The 17,224-nt window shown below is 45.0% G+C and overlaps 1 protein-coding gene across 6 annotated transcripts in view; it reads right to left on the bottom strand.

The window, feature by feature from the left end:
- The window catches only part of SPATA13 (spermatogenesis associated 13), a 159,046-nt gene that overhangs the window by 82,253 nt on the left and 59,569 nt on the right, over positions 1–17,224 (bottom strand). For 4 of the 6 annotated variants that reach the window (XM_060194689.1, XM_060194690.1, XM_060194693.1 and 1 more), the window contains exon 1: positions 16,766–16,826. The exons of 1 other annotated variant lie outside the window; for it this stretch is intronic. In XM_060194689.1, coding sequence (XP_060050672.1) covers positions 16,766–16,793 — 28 coding nt within the window. In that variant the 5' untranslated portion in view covers positions 16,794–16,826. Of the gene's footprint in view, positions 1–7,989; positions 8,079–16,765; positions 16,827–17,224 lie in introns of those variants that run through there. One more of the 6 variants, XM_016192772.2, reaches the window with a different exon arrangement.

Here is a 17,224-nt window from a genome sequence, read left to right as displayed (position 1 = left end):
AGGCCAGTGACTTACAACTTCACTCATGAAGCTGAATAACATGTTTTGTCAGTGCCTGGAATGAAACTGAAAGTCACAGAAAAAGATTTTCTGGGAATTTCTGAGCAGCATACCATGTTGCGTTATTTAAGACTTAATACTGTGACCTCTATTAACCAACAAGGGTGGAAACTCAATCAATGGTTTTGTGGTAAGTCTTGTAAATTGTGGGAATGATGCCAGTAAGATTTATGAACAGAACTACAGGAAAGAATTTAGAAACAAATCTTGTGAAAATCATTGCCTGCAGGCTGGGTCCTGGGGCATCTGAACTTTAGAATAGAAGACTTCAGTCATAAAAAGAATTCTCTGAAAACAGCTATAACGGGCCATTTTAAATAAGAATTTGGCTTGATTCCGAGGTTCAGAAGTATATCCCCAGGTTAAATGTACAAAGGAGAAGGTTTCTGTATTGTGTTCATGTATGTTATAGAAAGGTGACACTGGGAAGAGCTATCATCTGAATGTTGAAGGAGCAAGTATAAATCCTTGACCCACAGCACTGTAGAATACTGTGGGAACAATCTCAGCCCTAACTAGGGAACAGCTAAGCCGAGTTGTAAAGGTCAGGACACAGGGAAAAGCACCCAATTCACAAGTCACTAAAGACTACTATACACTGAGGTGGCTCAATGGGAAGAGCACAAGGTCTGCATGCATGAGGCCCCAGGTTCAATCCTCAGCACCACATATGCCAAAGCAATCAATGTTCTAGTTTATCTTATAAAGTAAATCAACTGATTCTTCTTCTCCTCTTATTGGATAGGACAGAGAGGGAAAAAATTTAAGAATATCTTAGGGTTTTATAAATCAATATTCTTTTCTCTTTCTTCACTTTCCTTTCTTCTTTTCTTCCTTTCCTTCTCCTCCTCCTTCTTTTCTAGAGGGAGGGAAGAGAGGAGGGTGGGAGAATGAGGAGGGCCATAGCACCAAAGCTTCCTTCAATGTGGCGGGAGACAGGTTCAAACCATGGGTCAGATGCATGGTGAAGAAGCACATTATCCAGGTAAGCTATTTTGCCAGCCCTCCTGTCCAGTCTTAATGTGTGCATCTCCACAAGGAAAGTTGGTCCCTTCCCCCTGTATGACCTTTAGGCTCTCTTCTGTTGAAGGACTGGGAGAAAGGCAAGAGTAACTGGCTTCACCAAAACATTCTCTCATTTGCATCCAGCACTCTATAAAATCCTAACTGGCTGAGGAGGAATCATGCATCTTAAAGCAGGACGTTGGGAGTCGAGTGGTAGCTCAGCAGGTTAAGCGCAGGTGGCACAAAGCGTGAGGATCCCAGTTCGAGCCCCCAGCTCCCCACCTACTCCCCACTCCACCTGAAGGGGAGTCAATTCACAAGCAGTGAAGCAGGTCTGCAGGTGTCTATCTTGCTCTCCCTGTCTCTGTCTTCCCCTCCTCTCTCTATCCTATCCAACGACAATGACATCAATAACAACAATAATAATAACTGCAACAACAATGAAAACAAGGGCAATAAAAAGGATATAAATAAATAAAAATATCTAAAAAAAAAAAAAGCAGGGTGTCCTTTTCAGACCAGGATATGACTATCTTCTGGGCTTGCTTTATCTGGGTTACTGGGCTAAGCCACATTCCTGTGGGTGTCAGTGGGATTTCCCAATGGGGACAGATATTTGCACTGTCAGGCAGTGGGGGTGGAGAAAATGGGAATTTGCAAGACAGGGCCTAGACCAGAGAGAGAGAGAGAGAAAGAGAGAGAACTCTTCCTTCGGCCTCGGATCAGGCAAGTCCAGCAGGAGGTGCTTAGCCAGGTCTGGGTGTATAGCCCTCTACACTTTCACTTCTGCAATAACCTCAGGACTTAGCCAAGTCCCAGCCTTGAACCTCTGTCATAGACTACTGTTGCCAATTCCCTGCTGGAAGCATCTTAAATCACTTGGGGTGAGTCCACAGAACAGGAATTAGCCTTTACTTCTGAGGCTCCACCCCCACAGCCTGTCTTCTTTGTGGCTCGGAGGACAGCCACAGTACACACCTGTTGTATGCTCTCCCCCTGCCAAGAAAACTGGTTCAGTCCTGCTAGTTTTCGCGGGCCCGCTTGTCCCCGCCCCAAGGAACCCCGCTAGAGTTCCAGAGTTCCAGAGTTGGAAAGTGCTTGGCGCCACTGTGGGGGAAGGAGGCAGGAGAGTTCTGTTTGGTGATTAGTTTGTCTTAGTTTATAAATCGTTGTTCCTGAATAAAAAAATACAGCTTCCCTGCCCAGCCGTGTGTCCCTGAGTCTCTGTTACCTGCCCATGAAGCTAGCCTGGCCAGCTGGAGCCTCCGAATTTTAACAACAAATGGCTCCCAACGTGGGGCTCGAACCCACGACCCTAAGATTAAGAGTCTCATGCTCTACCGACTGAGCTAGCCAGGCTCCCTTTTTTCCGCCATCAGTAAAGATTGTAGGAGCAGAGGGAATGGGATCCTGAGAGAAAAGTTTAGGTGCTAGTAGAGGCAGAAGAGGTAAAGAAGCTATCAATTTAATAGAAGGAAAATGGTTATCTATTTGTCCTGGAAACCCCACAAAGCTTATGGCAAAGCAGGAATGATGGTGTATAAGCCACTCTGTATCTGTGAGAGAAAAGGGCAGAATGATTAAATCCGGTTCTTTCCCTAAGACCTGCACAGACCTATTTCTCCCTTGGCGAACCATGAATGCTAACACATCTATCTCAGTGAGGAGTCTTGGAGCTCCTCCTACTGGCGTGTGAAGCCACTCGAGAACCCCATGGTCTTGCCACAGTGCCCCTACTACTGTGGGGGTGGAGTTGAACATTAGAAGGTTTACCGGAGAGGAGGGGAAAATCGAACAAGGTGCATGTCCTGGAGGGCCTGGTTAACCCTTTCCAGTGCCAAGGAGGCCTCGGGAGTTAAGTTACATTTTGAAGAGGGCTGTTTGTTTCCTTTCAACAGGTCAAACAGTGGTTGGAGGCAGCTTGTGGGCAGACAGAGATACTGCCTAAGCCAATTTAAATTTCCTAGAAAACTTTGTAAAGAAGCAAGAGTAAGGTTAGAAGGGAAGGTAACATTAGGTTTTAAGGGACGAATTTGCGTTAGAGAAATCTCTGAACCTAGGAAGGAAATTGGAGGGATTAGCTGTATCTTCTCAGGGGCTACATTAAGGCCGCTTTTCTTTAATGCAGGAATGAGAAAATCGCGTAAGGCATAGAGATCTGTATCTGATTTTCCCCATATTAAAATATCATCTGTATAATGAAAAATATTAAGGCCCTTATGAATATATGGGACAAGGGCAGATTTAACAGCCTCCTGACAAATTGTAGGACTATTGGCCATACCCTGGGGCAGCACCACCCATTCAAATCTATCAGCAGGGCTGGCGTTATTAATAGACGGAACAGAGAAGGCAAAACATTTACAATCTTGCGGATGCAAGGGGATAGAGAAAAAACAATCTTGTATATCAATAGCTATGACTGGAATTCCCGTGGGAATTGCAGAAGCAAGAGGCAAACCCCTTTGGGGAGAGCCCCAGACCTGCATGGTTTTATTTACTGCACGGATATCTTGAAGGAGGCGCCATTTTCCCGAGCGCTTTTTAATCACAAAGACAGGAGTATTCCATGGGCTTCGAGAATGACGAATGTGTCCCAAGGACAACTGCTCTCGGACGAGCTCTTTTAAAATTTCTAGCTTATCCCTAGGTAGAGGCCACTGTTCCACCCAGACAGGCTCATTAGAAAGCCAGCTTAAGCGGGGTATTTGGCTACGAACAGTGGCATTTAGTATTGGGGGTGCTGATTAGACCTGGTATCGCAGGAACGAGTTTTGCGCTCTGCAGAGGCGTCTGTGGATATCCTAACATCAAGACATTCCAGAAGATCCCTGCCCAGTAGGTTGGTGCTAATATTAGCTACCAAAGGGCGGAAGTGTCCGGTAGAACCTTCCGGGTCTTCCCATATGAGTGAGTCTCATGTGCAAAATGATGGGGTCATCCCTCCTATTCCATGTATACTGGGTCCAGGGATAAGTTCCCAATCTTGGGGAACCTCTTCTTGCCTTAAAACCGTCTTTTCTGCCCCCGTGTCAATCAAAAATTTAAAAGGAATATTGCCAATCTTTACTGTCATAGAAGGGTGGCCCTGTTCTAAAACAGGAGTGGTCCACAAAATCTCAGGCCCCAAATTTGTACCATTCAGGGGCGAACCATCTTTATGAAATTGGGACCAACAATCTCTCTTCCAATGAAACCCCTTATGACATTTTGGACAAACTCTCGATTACCTTCTCTATTAGAAATGGTAGATTGCACAATGGCTATGCTAATTATTCTCATGCCTGAGGTTTTCTTTCCTGCGCACACCTAGGGTGTGTCTCCATCTTGAATGGGGTAACAAAAGGTTAAAACGACATTGTTGATATGTAAAAGTCTCAAATTCCTTCTCTATTAGAAAGTTTAGATTGCACTGTGGTTGTGCTAATAACAAGTTTTGTTTCATAGTAAGTAAATTGCAGCCAGCTGCCTTTGGGACTCTAGGCTGTTCCCCGCCCCCATACAAATGTCCATCGAGACATGTACGCCCCCTCTCGCCCCCCAGAGGCAAGAAATGTTTTTTTTTAAGCTGATAAAGTTTTGCCCACAGAGGCAAAAAATGGCCCCCTCAGGCCTTCCCTTGGCAGCACACTGGTTCTTGTTACTTGCTTACATGTTTCTCCATGTTTGTGCCAGTTTCTTTTTAAAAAATGCCTGTATGATATAGGTTTCTGTTCACCCCATACCCCTGATACTGTGGTCATTTAGTTAAAAAGAAAAGGGGGAATTGTTGTATGCTCTCCCCCTGCCAAGAAAATTGGTTCAGTCCTGCTAGTTTTCGCAGGCCCACTTGTCCCCGCCCCAAGGAACCCTGCCAGAGTTCCAGAGTTCCAGAGTTGGAGAGTGCTTGGCGCCGCTGTGGGGGAAGGAGGCAGGAGAGTTCTGTTTGGTGATTAGTTTGTCTTAGTTTATAAATCATTGTTCCTGAATAAAAAAATACAGCTTCCCTGCCCAGCTGTGTGTCCCTGAGTCTCTGTTACCTGCCCATGAAGCTAGCCTGGCCAGCTGGAGCCTCCGAATTTTAACAACACCCACCGAAGTTCATGGTCAGGGCTGGCTCCTGCCTGCACCCAGTGCCAATGATGAGGTCAGTGCAGACACCCCCTGCAACTGCCATTCAGAGCAAGGACAGTCTTCCAGACACATCAGCCTGATCAGGAAGGCTCTGTGAAGGTCACTAGAGCACAGTGTCCATACTGCCTGGAGGCAGATCCTGCAGAGCCCAGAGCCATGTGGCACCGGCTGAATGCCTGAGACCAGACCAAGGTGGCTTCCATATCAGTGTTGGGGGTAGGGGGTGAAGAGACTTAATAATTGCTTATCAGAGTCATTATTTGTGCTGCATTTTCCTTGTGTTTATTTTAGTGCCCAAGTTCTTATTGTGACTTTTTAAAAAAAAATTTATTTATTCCCTTTCATTGCCCTTGTTGTCTTTTATTATTGTAGATATTGTTGTTATTGATGTTGTTGTTGGACAGGACAGAGAGAAATGGAGAGAGGAGGGGAAGACAGAGGGGGAGAGAAAGATAGACACCTGCAGACCTGCTTCACCTCCTGTGAAGCGTCTCCCCTGCAGGTGGGGAGCCGGGGGCTCGAACCAGGATCCTCATTCAGGTCCTTGCTCTTTGTGCCACCTGTGCTTAACCCACTGCGCTACCGCCCAACTCCCTGTGACTGTCTTTTAATGACTTTATTTATTTGGGTGAAGGAGATAGCATAATGGTTATGCAAACAGACTCATTCTTGCCTGAGGCTCCAAGGTCCCAGGTCTAATCCCCTGCAACACCATAAGCCAGAGCTGAGCAGTGCTCTGGTGACAGAAAGAAAAAGAAAGAAAAATGAAGAATTTATTTATTCATTTATTTATGAGCAAAAGAACCAGAGCATTACTCTACATATAAGATATAGGAGATCAGGGAGTTGGGCGGTAGTGCAGCGGGTTAAGCGTACATGGTATGGTGCAAAGTGCAAGGACCCATGTAAGGATCCCGATTCAAGCCCCTGGATCCCCACCTCTAGGGGAGTTGCTTCACAAGTGGTGAAGCAGGTCTGCAGGTGTTTATCTTTCTCTCCCCCTCTGTCTTCCCCTCCATTTCTCTGTCTATCCAACAATGATAACATCAATAACAACAGTAACTACAACAATAAAACAACAAGGGTAACAAAAGGGAATAAATAAATATTTTTTAAAAGATGTAGGAGATCAAACTCATGACCATATATATATATGAGAATTCAATGCTTTATGCACTGTACCACCTCCCAGGCGGCTATGGTAACTTATTAATTATTATTATTACACTATTATTTTACCAGAGCTCTAAATAGCTCTAACATATGGTAGTGCTGGGATTGAACCTGAGACCCTGAAGTCTGGAGCATGGAAGTATTTTACAGGACTATTATACCCATGATAAAAAACTTTTTTTTTTAATGTAGTACTGGGGAATAAACTCAGGGCCTTACACATGAGCAGCCAGCCTCCTGGGGCCTTCTTTCAAAGAGATATAGAGAGAAATATACCACAACATTTCTCCCATGTGCTCTGGGGTCTTAAACCTAGGGCCTTGCACAGGGTGAGGTGTGTGTCCTTCCATGTGAGTTATCTTCTAGCCCTGCCACAGACTATCTCCTTAAATGGCACACAGGACAGGAGCACTGGGTGATAGTCCCAATGGACAAAGCACAGTGACCAGGCCCCTGTCCCAAGCACAGGTCCCCTAACTCATGCCTTTGCCTGCAGGATTGCCCAGTCAGTTCTGTAGGAGCAGCTGTGTGGCCACTTTGTCCCAGTATCCTACAAGCCCATCCTTGGGGGGGGGGGGGTGTCAGTTCTCACTGAGCCCTGCATATGGCACAGGCTAAGTACCTTTTCACACTCTCTCCACGCAGAAAACCACCACAACTGCAAGGACTTCTGGAGAGGGGCAGAGCAGCAGGGTCCTGGGGTGGAGAAATGGCAGCCAGGGCCTCTGCAGTATGTGTCTTTACACAAAGTGCTCAATGGTGTCTTTGGACCCTTGCCCACTCTTTCTATATCTTTCCACCTACCCACCCTTCCTCCCTCCCTCCCTTCCTCCCTTCCTTCCTTCCTTCCTTCCTTCTTTCCTTCCTTCCTTCCTTCCCCCTCCTCTTCCTTCATCCTCTCCTTCCCTGGTGGTTGCGGGGATCGAACCTGGGATCTCAGAGCCTCAGGTATGAAAGTCATTTGCAGAACCACTGTGCTATCTCCCTAGCTGGAACTTCCATTCTTTCTATTCTCAGAGATTTACAGCCCTGTGACTTCTATAAGAATTGATGACCCGCTTCATTACCACTTGCTTGCTGGTTTGGGGCACCTGCCATGCCCACAAATATCACCTGCAGTAGTAGCACTGATGACATCAGCTCTGTGGCTAGTCACTGGTCAGAAGAGGCAAGCCACTCAAACCCCTGTGCTCACTCCTACGCTCACTGGTGCTCCCACCCTCAACCCTGGCTTTCTGCCCAGCACAACCTCCAAGCTTAACCTGTTCAGGGCCAGCATACTGCTTTGCCACACATGTGACCCAGGTTTGAGCCCAGCTCCCACCACATTGAAAGAATCCTCAGTGCTGTGTTCTCTTTCACCCTCTGTCTTAAAAAAAAAAAAAAAAAAAAAAAGGTTAACTTATGGGCCACTAGTTGTTCCATCCCCACCTAACCCTCTGTCCAAATGCAAGTTCCCTGGGTCCCTGCCCAATGGGAGCAGCAAAACCAACCTCACACTTCCACTTGGCCAGCTACTCAAACGTGTAAATACAGCATAACCAGTTTAACTACATTCACATTTCACTTAAAATATATGCGCGCACACACACACACACACACACACACACACACACACACACACACTTACTTACTTACTTCAGCTGCACCACCTGCCAAATGCTGCTGCAGATTCATTTCCATTCTAGGGCCACGTCAGAATAGCAGTGATCCGGCCATAGGCTCTGTGGGCCCCAGGAGTCTCTGCACAGTTCTGACACAAGCTTCTGGTGGCTTGGCAGCTGCCTCCCCTCCCTCCCCCATGATTACTTAATAGTTCAGGGCCATGTGCAGGTAGTGCACCTGCAAAGTCCACTAAGACTGGGGCAGTGCAAGGATGTGTAAACACTGGCAGCTTCAACTGAAAAGAAGGCCTCGTGGTTCATTTTGAACCTGGAGCTTTTCAACCCATCTTAAGAAAAGACTTTGTCTGCATGGTCACTGGTTCAGTCACTCATCATTCATTCCACAGTGTTCTTTTGGGCCCTCGCCACTCATGGCAGGTAGTTGCCAGGAGGGGAGAGAGGAGCAGAGGACACTGTCCTGGCCAGCATAAACTGTCAGCCCATGGGAGAAGGATGACTGTGGGAGCAACTGTCCTGAAGTCTCATTGATGTTGTGACACTTGAACTGGCATCCCTCAGGAAAGGACATTGCTCCAAGGACCTCCAAGGTGATTGGTAGGGTAGATACTAAGAGCCTGTGATAGAGATCCGGCCTGAGGATGATGGGAATAGAGGGCAGGCAGGGAGAGGTTGGACCTGAGAATATATGCGCTTAACTCGCTGCACCAGGGGCTTGAACCCAGGTTCTTGTACACTGTAGTGTAAGCGCTAATGAGGTGCACCATCACTTGGATATATATATATACATTTTTTTTTTTTTTTTACCAGAGCACTGCTCAGCTCTGGCTTGTGGTGGTACAGGGGATTTAACCTGGGACTTTGGAGCCTCAGGCATAAGAGTCTCTTTGCATAACCATTATGCTATCTATGTACCCATGCCCAGGCCCCAGGGTTCTTAACCCAGACAACTACATCTCTCAGGGGCCCAGGAGGGGGGTTGGAGGGAAGAAAGTTGCTGAAAGCAAGGAATTGTAAAACTCCATGGTTTATCATTACAAGTCATACAAATTTTATAAACCACAATATCTCCAATTTTATATCTACTAAGAACCTCCGTTAGCCAAGCTAAGTATTGCCTAGGATGTGGAGAAATTGAAACCCTAGAACACTTATTATTATTATTTTAGATTTTATTTATTAATGAGAAAGATAGGAAGAATCGGAAATTATTCTGGTACATGTGCTGCCGAGGATTAAATTCAAAACCTCATGCTTGAGAATATAGTGCTTTATCCACTGTGCCATCTCCCAGACCACTTTTATTTTTAGATTATTTTTATTTATTTATTAGAGATGGCCAGAAATCGAAAGGGAAGGGAGAGGTAGAGAAGGGAGAGAGACAGAGAGACACCTGCCATACTGCTTCACCACTCGCAAAGCTTTCCCCCTGCAGGTGGGGACCAGGGGCTTGAACTCAGGTCCTTGAGCATTGTAACATTTGTGCTGAACCAAGTGAGTCACCACCACCACCACCCCTTTTTTTACAAGCAAATTGTTCAGCTCTGGCTTATGGTGATGCAGGGAATTGAACCTGGGACCTTTAATGCTTCAGGCATGAAAGTATTTTTGCATACCTACTATGCTGTCTTTTTGTTGTTGTTATAGTTATTATTATTATTGTTGTTATTGCTGCCATTGTTGTTGGATAGGACAGAGAGAAAGAGAGAGAGGAGGGGAAGACAGAGAGGGAGAGAGAAAGATAGATACCTGCAGACCTACTTCAGCACTTGTGAAGCAACCCCCTGCAGGTGGGGAGCTGGAGGCTCGAACTGGGATCCTTATGCAGGTCCTTGCACTTTGTGTCATGTGTACTTAACCCACTGCAATACCGTCCGGCTCCCCCTACTATGCTGTCTTCCAAGCCTTGCTAGTACACTGTGGATGGGAATGTCATATGTGTGGAAAAAAGCATGGCAGGCCTCAAAAAAGTTAAACACTACATCGTTCTTGAGCAATTCCATTACTAAAAGAACTGAAATATTCTCAGAAGCCAACAGTGAAAATGCCCACTAACAGATAAGCAAAGCACAATGTCCGTATACAGTGAGATATTATTCAGCTTTCAAATGAGAAGGCTGACCTGTACTGCAACAGGAATAAATGATGAGAACAGGATGCTAAGTAAAACTAGCCAGCCTCAAAAGAGCTAACACTGTATGATTCTCCTGATGAGAGGTATTTAAAATAGCCAAATTTGGGGGCTGGGCAGTGGTGCTTCTGGTTTAGCACATGCATTACAGTGTGGAAGGACACAGGCTCAAGCCTCTGCTCCCCATCTTTAGGAGGGAAGCTTCACAAGTGGTAAAACAGTGCTGCAGGTTTCTCTCTCTCTAACTCTCTATCTCCCCCTTCTCAATTTCTCTCTATTCTACTAAATAAATAAATGTATGTTAAAAAAAATAAAAGTCAAATTTATAGAGGTAAAATGTAGAATGGTGTGTGGCTACCAAGTGATGGGGGGGCTAGTGTTTAGTTGTCATAGTCTCAGTTTGGGAAAATCAGAAAGTATAGGAGATGGCAATTGTGTCACTGAAGTGTACAACTAAAAACAGATAAAATGGCCATTTACTTTTTTCTTAGACACACACAGAGAGAGAGAGAGAGAGAGAGAGAGAGAGAGAGAGAGAGAGAGAGAGAATAGCACCAAAGCTTCCTTCAATGAAGTGGGGGCCAGGTTCAAACTGGCGTAGCACACATGGCAAAGCAGCACACTATCCAGATGAGCTATTTCTCCAGTCCTACAAAGACAAATTTTATGTGTATGTCTTACTACCAACCAGCAAATAAATAAACACAAGAACAACAGTAACAAAATTTGGCTAAAAAGAAAAAAACCAGGGGCTGGGGAAGATACATAAAGCAAAGGGATTTTCATGCCTGAGCTTCTGAAGTTGTAAGTTCAAGCTCAGACACCACCATAAGCCAGAGCTGAACAGTGTTCTGGTCTTTATCTCTCTCTCACTCATTAAATAAAACAAATAAGGAATATTTTTTAAAACTTAAAAAAAAAAAGACCTAAGTTTCAACTTGTTAGATTCCCCTATATTGAAGGGGTGATATTAGACTGTGTGTATGTGTGTGTAAATTGAGGAAGAGAATTTTGCAAAAGAAGAGATCTTCTGAACAATATTCTGTCCTGTGAGTGCTCTTGGGGAGGGAAGATGTTTCTCAGATCTTGAGAAGGGGAAAAACCTGCCTGGTGAGTGAGAGTTGAGTTCTTTAGTTCTTTCACTCATGTCTTTTTGCACTGCTATTATCTATTTTTTTCTTTTTTTGTAAGATACTTCCTCCTACTCCTTTTCAAGTATTAAACCGCAATTGAAATTCTCTTCCCTGATTTACACACACACACACACACACACACACACACACACACACACACTTGAGCTGTCTAATATTGCACTTTAAAGAACAGAGGAATCTAACAAATTGGAACCTAGATCTCTGACCAAAGTCATCACTGGGGTCTACAGGCTGGTACCCCCACCTGAACTGGGGTCTACAGGCTATCTTCCTCCACCAGTATTGGGGACTATGTGCCATGCTGGCTGGGTGCCTGCTTAACTCCGGAGCAGCCAGAAAGCACTGGAGCATACATTTGGCCCCAGGCAAGTCTCCAGAATGTGCTGTTCTCTGTGGGACCAAAATGGCCTTTGTGGTCACAGGCAAAATATTTACTGCTGGGTCGCCCTTCCCAGTGGCCACATAGCACTTCAACCAGAAGATGGCTTGGGGCCTAAATCCATTTGAATAAAGGGATGTAATGTCCTCCTAAACTTAAATCCTGGAAGAGTTAAAATTCAACTCACACACATACAAAAGAATGTTATACTGATATTTTAGAAAGCAAGCTGGAATGTACCGCAGAGTGTGTAGGAGTTGGATATTAAAGACATTTTAACTGTATAGTTAAAAAGGAAGTATTGCCACTTATTTTACACACACACACACACACACAGAGAGAGATAGCATAGTGGTTATGCAAAAAGATTTTCATGGCTTTTCTTCCCTTTCTCCCTTCCTTCCCGCACCCCCTTCTTGTTGGGAGCCAGGCTTGAATCTGGGTCCTGCACATGGCAGTGCACTATCCAAGTGAGTTATTTTGCCAGCCCAGATTCCCCTGTACTTTAAGGAGCAATATTAAAAAGCTCATGTGGTGTGTGTGTGTGTGTGTGTGTGTGTATAAACAGTGGAAGAAAATTTTCAATCATGGTTTAATATGTGAAAAACAGAGAAGGAAGAATCTTGTCAAAAGTAAGCCCCAGGTTCAATCCCTGCCGCTACCTAATAAGCCAGAGCCAAGCAGTGTTCTGATAATAAATAAGCATTGCCTCAACACGATGAGCTTCATAAGTCAGATGAAGCTTCAAGAGGCAAATGTAACAAGTCAGATGCAAAGTCCAGACCTGTAGGATTCTAGTAACAAAGTCCAGAAAAGACAAACACTGACCATCAATGGTCATAACATCAAATTGGGTGATGATGGGAACATCCCAAAATCAGAGTCCAGTGCTGGCTGCACTGACCAATAAAGGCACTGACAATTATTAAGCTATATGACTGAAGTGAGTGAGTTTTATAGTATGTATTTCTACTAAGAAAGGCATTAAAAATACAGAGCATACAATCGCAGCCACAATTGCCTTGTAACTAGTCTAACAAACCTCAGCGAGTTTTAGATAAAAGGTCTAAATCAAGGTAAAGCATGAGTTTACTCTAAGTACCCAGGTATGGGCTTTCAGACCCATAATAGTTTGACCCAGAATTCCTACCCTCAGGAAACAAATCTCAGAACTTTTTTTTCATTTATCATTGGGGGGGGGGGGGTAGTGGTTTACAGTACAGTTGTTGACACATGGATATAATTTTTCATCTTCCCATAATAGGTGTCTACAAAAGTTTAGAATAATGGTACAACTTGTCTTTCCCCTTTCTCTGTCTTTAAATTGTATTAGTGACTTAATAATGATTAACAAGATTGTAGGATAACAGAAGTACAGTTTCACACAATTCCCTCCACTAGAGTCCCATATCCTATCCCCACTATTAGAAGGTCTACTATTTGTTATTCCTCTGGAAGTATGGACCAAAATTCTTTATGGGGTGCGGAAGGTGGATCTCTCTCTCTCATTTTATTTATGTTAATGAGAAAGAGAGATGAGAGTCTCCAAAGCACTGCTCAGCTTTGTTTGATGGTGGTACTGGGGATTGAACTGGGACCTCAGAGCCTCAGACATCAAAGTCTTTTGTAAAACCATTATGCTGTCTCCACAGACCCCAACTTGTCTTTTCTCTTTTTTTTTTAATTTCATTTTCCCTTTTGTTGCCCTTGTTTTTATTGGTTTTATAGCTATTGTTGTTATTATTGATGTCATCATTGTTGGATAGGACAGAGAGAAATGGAGAGAGGAGGGGAAGACAGAGATGGGGAGAGAAAGACAGACACCTGCAGACCTGCTTCACCTCCTGTGAAGTGACTCCCCTGCAGGTGGGGAGCCAGGGGCTGGATCGTTTTACCAGTCCTTGTGCTTCATGCCACAAGCGTTTAACCCACTGCGCTACCATCCGACCCCCTTGTCTTTTCTCTTATCCAGCATCAGGGACTTAACTCAGGGACTCAGACATAGTAAGTTAATTAAAAGCTGCCAGTCTGTCTTCCTTCCTTCCCTTTCCTCCCTTCCTTCCTTCCTTTCCTTCTTTTCCATTTTGGGTGGGGGAAGAGAGGGGCATTGCCTCTGGTGCTGTCCATGGTGCTCAGAGTCAGGCTTCAGACATGTAAGGGTGTGCCCTCTTCTGGATGAGCTATCTCCCTGCTCTGCCTCACAGTGTATCCGTCTGCATCAAGCACTACTTCAAAAGAGAGCTTCTTCCCTGGCTTCTGCATATCTACACTCTGCTCCATGAAAGAATATTGTCTGGGCCATGGAAAGAGGCCCTCTAAATTAAGAAGTTCAAGCACCCTCCAGCAAGTTCACCTTCCTGATGCCAGGGGTGGAGGTGGTGAGTCCAAAGGTAAGGTTACCTGCAGGCCATGCTCCAGGGCTGGTGCTCACTGCCAGGTTCCTCAGTAAAGTCTAAGTAAACAGTATGAGTGAGGGCTCAGCCTAGATGTCAGCCTTGGACCTGGAGAACAACCCCAAAATTTCATTCAATGCTAGTGGCTGCTGGTGTCTCAAGGTGACCACCAATGAGCTGGCTAAGGAGTCCTCGCAGGCAAGGCCCATTATGAACTGAAAATCCCAGACTTGGGCACTAAGCAGCAGAAAACCTAGGTTTCTCCCTGCAGACTTGCCCAGTGCAGAGTCAGCTGTACTTCAAGCTGCTTTGAGGTTTTTGACTTTGTTTTTGCCACCAGGGTTATTGTTGGGACTCATTGTGTGCATGACTCCATGGCTCCCAGCAGCCACTTTTTTGGGAGTGGGGAGGAATAGAGGGTGGGACACAGAGAGAGGTAAGAGGAAGAGTGGGGGGGAGGCAGGCAGAAAAAAAACAAAAGAAGGACAACTGGAGCACTGTTCCATGGCTCGAGAAACCTCCTCCCTGCAGGGGCTTGAACCCAGGTCATCAATAGTGACACGTGCACTCTACTGGATGAGTCACCAGCCTCCAGCCCCAGCTTGTGGTTTTGTACTTTTATTTATTTATTTTTTAATGTTTTGAAATAATCAATCCCCAGTCTTTATTTCTTGTCTGAAGCACCACCACCCCCGGGACCCATGCTGTGTCTCCTTCTTCTCTCTCCTTCCCTGTTTGCCTTCTCTTCTCAGGGCATCCTTTTTATCTGACTTCACAATGCCACCCATAATGCCTCTTTGCCTGTACTCAGTAGCCACATTTGGCCCAGAGGGGATTCCTGACTATTAGAAATGAGAAAGACTTTCATTCCCTATCTCACTCTACAATTGAGGCCTGCAGCAACCAAAACTCAACAATGAGAATATTCACAGCAGTAGTACCCATAACAGAAAAAGCTTGGAAATGTGTAAGGATGTTCCTGGGTGGGAGAATGAATACACAGACAGTGGTGCCTCCTGATGATGGAATAAGAGGCAGTCTAAAAACAGATGAGTAATAACATAATTAAAAATGGAAACTTCTGGGAGCTGGGTGGTAGTGCACCAGGTTAAGTGCACATGGTGCCAAGCGCAAGGACCCACACAAGGATCCCGGTTCGAGCCCCCGGCCACCCACCTGTGGGGTGGGGGTGGGTTCCTTCATAAGCAGTGAAGTAGGTCTGCAGGTGTCTATCTTTCTCTCCCCCTCTGTCTTCCCCTCCTCGCTCTATTTCTTTCTTTCTGCCTTATCCAACAACAACAATAATAATAATAATAAAAACAAAAATGGTCTCCAGTGAATTCACAATGCTGGCACTGAACCCCAGGGATAACCCTGGAGGAAAAAAAAAGGAAACTTCGAAAAGCCATCCTGCTAACTGACAGAAGCCGCACTAAAATGGCTATCCACAGGGTGATTCCAATGAGATGACATTCTGGAAAAGACAGAACTGTGGAGACAGTGCATAAATGGTTGGTTGCCAGACCAGGGGCAGGAGGGATTGGAGAAGAAGTATGCAGGGCTTTAGGACAGTGATAGTGTGTGTGTGTGGGGGGGGGCTTCGTGGGGAGTACATATCAGTGCACATTTGTCAAAAACCACAGGCTATGCTACACCAGCAATAGACCCAGATGTAAACCAATAGCTTTAGTTAACACCAGTGACTCAACACTGGTCCCATCATGTAACAAACATCTCACTAGTGGAAGACTTTGGCAGGAGGGTCTATTCAATAAAGAGGAGTTTGCGGGAAATTCTGTAGTTTCCCATTTTCTGTAAACTTAACAACTTATTTTTCAAAACTTAGCATTCTCTAGGGGTCAGGTAGTGGTGCACCCACTTGAATGTACATGTTACCATGCTAAAGGCCCTAGGATCAAGCCCCAGATCCACACCTGCAGAGGGGAAGCTTCACAGCTAGTGAAGCAGTGTTGTAGGTATCTCCCTTTATCCCTACCTCCCACTACCCTCTTGATTTTTCTGTCTCTATCAAAAAAAAGAGGAAAAATAGCATTATTCATGACCAATTACAAAACTAACCCCACTGGAGAAATAAATAAAGCTGCTTCAGGGGTAGGGGACAGCAGACCAGGGACATAGGTCTTGGGGGGGTTGGCACATAGCCCTCAAAGGGTCACTCACTGCCCATTAGAGCAGAGTGCAGAAGCCCACCCTCTGTCCAGGTGGGGGTGGCCTTGACCAGTGGATTTCTGGATTCACAAGAATGACCCAGGCTGGAAACAGCCATGGGGGGTCGGGTTGGAGGAGTTGTGTGGAAAGGACAGGAGGGGAGATAGGTCTTCACTTCAGCTGAAGCATGAGTAGAGTTTGGGTTACACACAAAATCTAGTCAAGGTGAATTGTTGGTGAGGGGTTTTTTGTTTGTTTTTATTTTTGTTTTTGAACTTTGTTGTGATTAACAGTGACTGGGAAAGCTAAGGAGCTGCTGAGTTTTCAGGGAGGACTATAGAAGAGCCAACCAGAGAGCTGGCTGATGGGGCCACAGGGAGAGAGACAATGACTCTACATTCACATCTCACATGAGCACAGCTCGAAAGAGCTACACAAAGAGAAATACTGTCTAAATCCCCTGTAGAAACCAATTTTAAAAAGTTAAGGAGAGAGAATTCTGAAATAAGGAATGAAGGTGACCTCTGGGGAGGGCTCTTACTCATTAAAAACAAAACCAAACCAACCTGTAAAGACGGCTCTGCAGTAGAACATATATATGAGACCCTGAGTTCAATCTCTCCAACTGCATTAAAAAAGAGACAAAGACAGTGGCATTTTATATCTCATGCTGTGGAGGGCATAAAATTGTATCCAATAATTTTTGAACTTACACATGTTGCAAATGTACATATGCGTATACTTGAAATGAGGCAGAGAGAACGAAAAGACCACAGCACCAAAGCTTCCTTCAAAACAATCTGGGCTTCAACCTGGGTCTTACACATGGCAAAGAGCATACTGTGCTATTTCACTAGCCTACTATATATATTTTTTAATTAATTTATTTATTTTTTGCCACCAGAGTTATGGCTGGGGCTCGGTGCCAGCACACAAAACAATCGACCACTCCTCTTGGGGTTCTTTCTTCTTCTCCTTTTTTTCGTTCTCTTTGATAGAACAGAGAGGGGAGGGAGGACAGAGAA

The sequence above is a fragment of the Erinaceus europaeus genome, chromosome 7 (assembly GCF_950295315.1).
Source record: "Erinaceus europaeus chromosome 7, mEriEur2.1, whole genome shotgun sequence".
Classification (NCBI taxonomy): Eukaryota; Metazoa; Chordata; class Mammalia; order Eulipotyphla; family Erinaceidae; genus Erinaceus; species Erinaceus europaeus.
Note: the sequence above shows the minus strand (reverse complement) of the source record. Positions and strands in the feature narration are given on the sequence as shown.